Raw genomic sequence first — 6,651 nt, 5'->3', positions numbered from 1 at the left:
GATGCAGCTTACCAAACCTGTCACAATCTCGTAAGAATCGAAGAGAGTCGGATTTTACAACATCAGGTAGAGGAGCTGATACGAAAGTAGTATCTTCGATCTAATGTGATGTGATCAAGTACCACCCATGGAATGAAATTAACTATTCAACACATAATTCGAGGGCGAGTTTTCTCCAAGTGGAGGGGACCGATCTAGAACTAAAACTCAATCATAATATTAATGAGTTTACATCAGACTTTTGCGTGAACCCAAACCATCTGAAGTTCCAAAATTGACAGCGTGCTGGAGACCCGCTATCCACCTCATTTGCCATTACAAAACATCAGCTAAACCCCTTAAGAAACTTATTTTGTCAAAACCCTTGTTAGTTTCCTGAAAAGGAAAAAGAAAACAAAAATAATCAAAATCAGGAACTAGGCTGTATACATCTCTTTCCCTTTGACCCACCATTCTTCGTCCTATTTTTTTACTTTCTATTCCATCGTCTTTCCTTCACTGCTAAGTCAATCTAACTGTCATTCCATATACTGAAAATAGGAGCTACAGGGCAAACCGATAGATTGTTAGGCCTGGGTGCAAGACTTTGCACTGAGTTTGGCATCCAGTTGTTACAAGCCGAGCTTTGATCATAAGTATTAGTAGCTTTCACAATCCCTTGCGGAGACGGATAATAAACATTCCTCCCTGTATAAGGATCTGCCAACATGTTCTCATAACCCAACTGCTTCACTTCACTCTCTACAAAACCAGCATGGCTCTGTTGACTATGATCGGCCATCACAGTACCCATTGGCATCACAAAGCCATTGCTTGCCCCCACAACACCTTGATAACTTCCATTGCTCCCTCCACCTCCACTGTACATCACTGAATTAGACACAGAACTATGTTCTAACGATGACGAGTCCATGCTCATTAAATTATGCATCACAGAAGGCTGGAAGAAATTGTGGGTGTTTCCCAAATGAAGTTGATGGAGATCTTGAAATCCATGGGCTGTGACGACGTCTTGTTCTTGTTTACACCATCCTCTCTGCTGACCATAAGGGTAATGCATGCTCAATGGTTGTGGTTGTTGGAATGCTATGGTTGGCCATCCAGGATGGTGAGTTCCATAGCTGTTGATTCCTTCGGTCATTTGCGAATTTAAGTTGTCATCCTCCGCCCTACGTCCATCCACACTGGTTTCGTTCTTCTCACCTTCTTTCAAACGCTTGGCAGCTCCTCCGATCGGTAATGTACTGCTCTCTATTATGCTGTTTACATCATATCGACTCATGTCAAAGTTAGTTACCGCATTTAGGCCTCGGAATTTTATGGCAGCTATGTCATAAGCCTCCGCTGCTTCTTCCTGTGTGCCTACAAAAAATACACTAATTTGAGTATACAAAAATAAAAATGCCAATTTTCTTATGAATCTGATGAAGTTTGTATTTTAATTTTAGAGAGTTTTTTAATAATGAGAGATATTTTTCTGTGCCTCATGTGAGTTTTTTTACTTAGTCAAATGGTGGGCTTGAACTTACTGAAAGTGCCTAAATAGAGATCTTTGTTCCCCGCTACCCTTCCGATCCTGGCTTGCCACCTTCCATGCTGATGGTGTCTGCATCATATCAGATAAATAGTACACTTTACCCCAATTGTATATAAAATACTTTATCAGCTATAAAGTATAACTTAAACTGCCACATATTGGGCACACATGTATGTAATGTAAAACCCTAAAAGATACGTATATAGAACGCCATGTGCTTGCAGATAGCAAAAAATGGTTTTCTACATTAATCAAAATTCAACCAATATTCTTTCATCATCCATCATAATTAAACGTTCACTAAAGGTTATGTTTTTAACATGTATCAACAAATGCAACAAATTAACTCTAAGAGACCATTCATCTTGTACAACAATTCTTCTTGGGACTAATTCTCTACAATTCTTTGCTTCTCATGATTTTCTCAAAGTATCTTAACAAAACCCATACGCAAATACATTTTGTTACTCAAAATATGAAATTCAACCATCTGACAGTTCCATTACAGCATGTGTGAACCCAGTTAACATCTATATAAATTGTAACAAAATACCTTGTTACTCCGCGATAAATTGATGCACCCCGAGAAAAACCACTGCTTTTTCTACATGCACATAAATATTACAAATTATTGCAGAAAACTTATGCATATATTTCCAACACGTTCACCATATGTAATATCGATGCATCATTAAAACTCATGCATTACCTCCTAAGAGATGCAACATACTCCTGCCTCGTCATGTGCTTCATCTCCTCCAACTCTTTCTCATAATTACTTATCTAAACATGAATAAGAAACTCTTTAGTGATACTCAAATCAATGAGTTCCATATCAAATGAACATTTGATCAACATAACTAAATAACCATCCGTAGAGTAAAATTACTCGCTCCATAAGATTAGAAGCTCGATTCTTGCATTTAAGATCCAACTGATTGTTTTTCATTGTGAATTTGATTCTTTCTTAGTCAAGTGTAAATAAATAGATAAGAAAACCTAATTCATCCTTCCTAGAGAAATTTGAGAAACTTACGGGGAAGTTTGTGGTTGTAGTTGAACCCCAATATTTGAGGGCGGCCAAGTCATAAGCCCTAGCTGCCTTTTCTTCTTTGTCATAGCCACCTATTCCAAGAAAAGCATAAAAGAAAGAAGCATCTTAAATGGTAATTAGTGGAAAAGGCAACCTTAAAAATGTTCTAAGTAGGCAAAAAGGACATATAATAAGAAGGAAAGAGTACAGCATCTTTTGCTTACCCAAATATACTGCAACCACCAAAGTTGAATAAGGCCCATTTTCCAGAATAGAAGGAAAAACAATAGGCAGAAACGAGTGAAGTTAATAGTAGGCAGACACAGATGACTAGGTTTAAAAAGAACCCATTATTAATGAAATTTTCTTGCAACAAATAAAATGCAAGCACACCTTGACGACCCTTACGAGTTTGTCCTTCCCTTCTGCAACTATTATCCCATAAATGAGCTTCATACCTACCCGTCCATCTATGCCTGAAAATCTCAAAATAGGAATAATCGTAGAACAGTTATAGGGTTTGTATAATACTTGGAAGTAGAACAAACAACTAAGCAATAAGATTTGGGCAAAAAATGCTGACTTATAAAAAAACCCTAAAAGCAACAAAAAAATGAAAGCCAACGAGTTAATGGATAGCAAAATCGTCTTGGTCTGTATTAATAACAAAAAAAAAAAAAAAAAGAATATACAAAGATAAAAAAATTAAATGCATGCTATGCCAGTATGATGAACAGTAATGAAAAAAAAGGAACCCGTAAAAGAAAAATCACTAGAAGAAGTTATAAGTCTGTATTACAAACAAAAATAATTATAAAATTATAAAAAGATAAAAATAAAATGCATTTTTTTACCAGCATGATGAACAGTAAGGAAAGCATTGAAACAAAAATGAAACTTTAAAATAAAAATCACTTGAACCATTTATTTCTGTTGCATATTATATAAAGAAAAAAAAAGAGACCTTGTTACACCACGGTAGATGGAGGTTCTCTGCCCAAACGTATCAATAGATTTTCTGGGTACTGCTTCAATAGCACCAGTTTGGCTATCAAGAGTAGTAGGTGTACTAGTCCTCTGCTTATTCTCCGATGAAGAGCTCTCTCCTCCACTCCCACCAGTCACTCCAAGGAGAGGCAAAGGAGAGCTTGACTGTGACCCAGTGCTCATAGAAAGAGACAAAGTCTGAACATTAGTTAGGGTTCCACCATTGCTCGCTGGATCGTTCTTGTTCTCGGCTTGCGGCGGGGCGGGCTGGTTCCTCAACCATGTCTTGATCATAGACAACCCAATTGAGGAGTTGCCAGTATTTGGTGTATTGGAGAACATGTAGTCACTGGAATCATCATAAGTTGTTTGAAGCGCATTGCACCCTGAAAGCTTTTGGTCGTGATCGGAGAACGAGTGCCCACCAAGGAAATCCTCAAGTTTAGGCTCTTCAGGTTCAAGATTTTGGTTGCTGCTCGACCCAACAAGCATGGAAAGTTCGGAGGTAGTTTTAAAGTTGGTCTCACAGTTAATGTCCATGGGCTTCATATTCCAATCTGAAAATAAGTAGATTGTGTGACAGAATAAATAAATTAATACTTGGGTATTTTTTGTCCTTTTTTATTTCTGAATAGAGATTTACAGCATGCCAGAGATTTTTATTTTTTTTTTTTTTTTTTTTTGAGGGTGGGCTTTTGTTGCTGACCTTGTTGTTGATGGGCTCGGTTGAAAGCTTCAAGAATACCAAAAGGGCCATCTGGTCTTAGGGTTGGAATGTTAAGAGATGGAGCGGTTGAGTGGGAGGCGAGATCGAAGCAGTCACCGGGAACTTCATCGGAGTTGAAACCGTGGCCGGAGCCGGATACCGTGTTGCTGGAGATGAGGCTGGAGGGAGTGGTAGGAGGGTGATTTTGAGACTGGGAAGGTAGCTCTTGAGGTGAAAGAGAGAAAGCCAACCAGTTGTTCATGGAGGACATTGAAAAGGTTATGAGAAAAGAAGGGAAGAGGTGTTTGAAGGTCTGCTTGTAAATCAAAGTGGATAAGAAAAGGGTCGTGGCTTCAGTTACTGAAAGAAGGAGATAGTTAATCCATGAGTAATATTAAGAAAGAAAATCAGTGTGGTGGTGGGAGTGGTGGTGTTGCAATGGTTATATGCAAGTTGCATTGGGGTTTGGAAGAGCAGAGGAAAGGTCAGAAAATGAAAGAAGGAAACATTTCAACCTAAGCATACAGTAGTCTTATTTATAAAGAATCTCTCTCTCTCTCCTGGAAAACAAATAATAAAAGATTTTTGAAATGACTAATCAGATAGCTAAAAATAACGAATCAATGTTTGTATGGGATAAACATGGACTATGGAAAAGATCTTCAATGTATACTTACCTACTTAGAACTCTTTATCAAATATAAAGAGTTCGTGAGCTTGAGCTCATATGGCTTATATGAACTAGAGTGCCACAATCACATGGGTCCCACATTTTTTAAGGTGATCCGAACCATTCATTTGGGAGGGCTTTACAAAGATAGGGTGTGTACTAAAAATCAGGTCTATAGGATCATCTTAACCCATCCAAAAGTGGAGGGAAAATGGATAGACACTGTTAACTAGAGTTAGATCCTTACTTATAAAAAAAAAGAGTTGGACCCTTATTTCTCTCACTATATTATTTCTCTCACTACCTATATTATTTCAATTACCATTACTTGTAAAATCTATTAGACTCTGTTCACTTGCGTTCCCGGGAAAGCGAATCTCTGGAAAATAGCCTCTTTTTTCCTTGACAAGACAAAATTCTAGTGTTCACTTGCTTTCCTGATAAAGTAACAAGCCTATGTGGAAAATGTCAAATAATGACATGGAAATTGCCAAAAATGATGTGGAAATGTCTTTTCTCACAAGTGTGGGAAACAAAATCCCACTATTTTGGTCGGTTTTGCTTTCCTGAGAAAACTAGTGAAAAAAAATGAGCAAGCAGTTTCACGGAAAACTTTTTCCTGCATAGTTCCTGCGCACATGAGTAGGCGCGGGAAACCTTTTCCTACACAGTTTCCCTGGATACAACTAGATGATAATTCACAAGTCACTTTGAATTATCATCTGACTTGTGAATTAGGAGAGATTCTCTCTCAAACATTATGCCCTACATGCACTTCGGTAGAAGATGGTGTCTGACAGGGTGTGACAAAACCCACACGCAGGTCATTGTCGACGCCCATTTATTCAGGCCCAGTAGGGTACGAGTCATTTCATGTCAGTAATCTAGCCCCCACCGTTCTCCTAACCAACACATGGCTTCTCTCTCTTATAGTCCCTCAATCACCCTTAAAACCCATCACTTTCTCCCATTCCAGCCATCCATCATACCCATTATTTTACTATTATCCCCTCGTCCTAATCATCAGATGACCCCCGCTGCACCCGGGCTCTTCTCTCTATCATTCACTTTTCACCCCTCTCTGTAGCCATCATGCATGCATCTTTTCGATTTTCACAATAAAAGGAAAACCACTCACCTCCTTAAAACATGAAAAAAAAAGTTGAAAAAAGAAATATACAGAGTAAAAGAGAAGGGTTTTTGCTACCTGTACCCCTGTATGAGGACACGAACCCTTGTCTTCCGGGTGTTGGATGTTATTTCATTTCTCAAGCGTTTCAGAGAGATTGTAAGAAAATTCAAAATCTCTATTTCCATTCCGTCGCCCCCTTATACAATATATTTTGCTTCATATCCTAGTACGGATTGAGTAAATAAATTGTTTAACAAAGGGGAGGGAAATGTTATCTCGGTGCGTGCAAATCTCACTGTAAGTTTGACCGTCAACGAATCAAAGGGGGTAAAACACATGGCTTCTGAATTTTTATATATTTAAAGCCTGCATCACTGTAAAAATTAATGCCCTCGGTAATCTCATCTTAATCATATCCAACTGAGAGAGAGAGAGAGAGCTTTTACCATCAAAACTACCTTCCCGTTTTGCAAACCGCTTTTCATTCTTACCTATAGCAATTTTGGGTTGTACTTAAGAAACCCACCCTATATTTAGTGTTACCACGTAAGAGGAAAATCATAACCCTAATACATATCGTACTGAC

General features: G+C 38.2%; 1 protein-coding gene across 1 annotated transcript; it reads right to left on the bottom strand.

Annotated features, from left to right (window-relative positions):
- Nucleotides 1-345: 345 nt before the first annotated feature.
- Nucleotides 346-4,585, bottom strand: LOC143861884 (AP2-like ethylene-responsive transcription factor BBM). The gene is made up of 8 exons (XM_077372841.1): nucleotides 4,264-4,585; nucleotides 3,535-4,114; nucleotides 2,964-3,046; nucleotides 2,574-2,662; nucleotides 2,247-2,320; nucleotides 2,091-2,141; nucleotides 1,530-1,606; nucleotides 346-1,362 (listed from the first exon to the last, which is right to left on the bottom strand). The coding sequence occupies exons 1-8, from the start codon at nucleotides 4,532-4,534 to the stop codon at nucleotides 512-514; spliced, it is 2,076 nt and encodes a 691-aa protein (XP_077228956.1). The 5' UTR covers nucleotides 4,535-4,585; the 3' UTR covers nucleotides 346-511.
- Between the last annotated feature and the right edge of the window lie 2,066 nt (nucleotides 4,586-6,651).

The sequence above is a fragment of the Tasmannia lanceolata genome, unplaced genomic scaffold, assembly GCF_043159265.1.
Source record: "Tasmannia lanceolata isolate RefF3 unplaced genomic scaffold, GAP_Taslan_0.1 ptg000037l, whole genome shotgun sequence".
NCBI classification, from domain to species: domain Eukaryota; kingdom Viridiplantae; phylum Streptophyta; class Magnoliopsida; order Canellales; family Winteraceae; genus Tasmannia; species Tasmannia lanceolata.
This window is presented reverse-complemented; position numbering and strand designations above follow the sequence as displayed.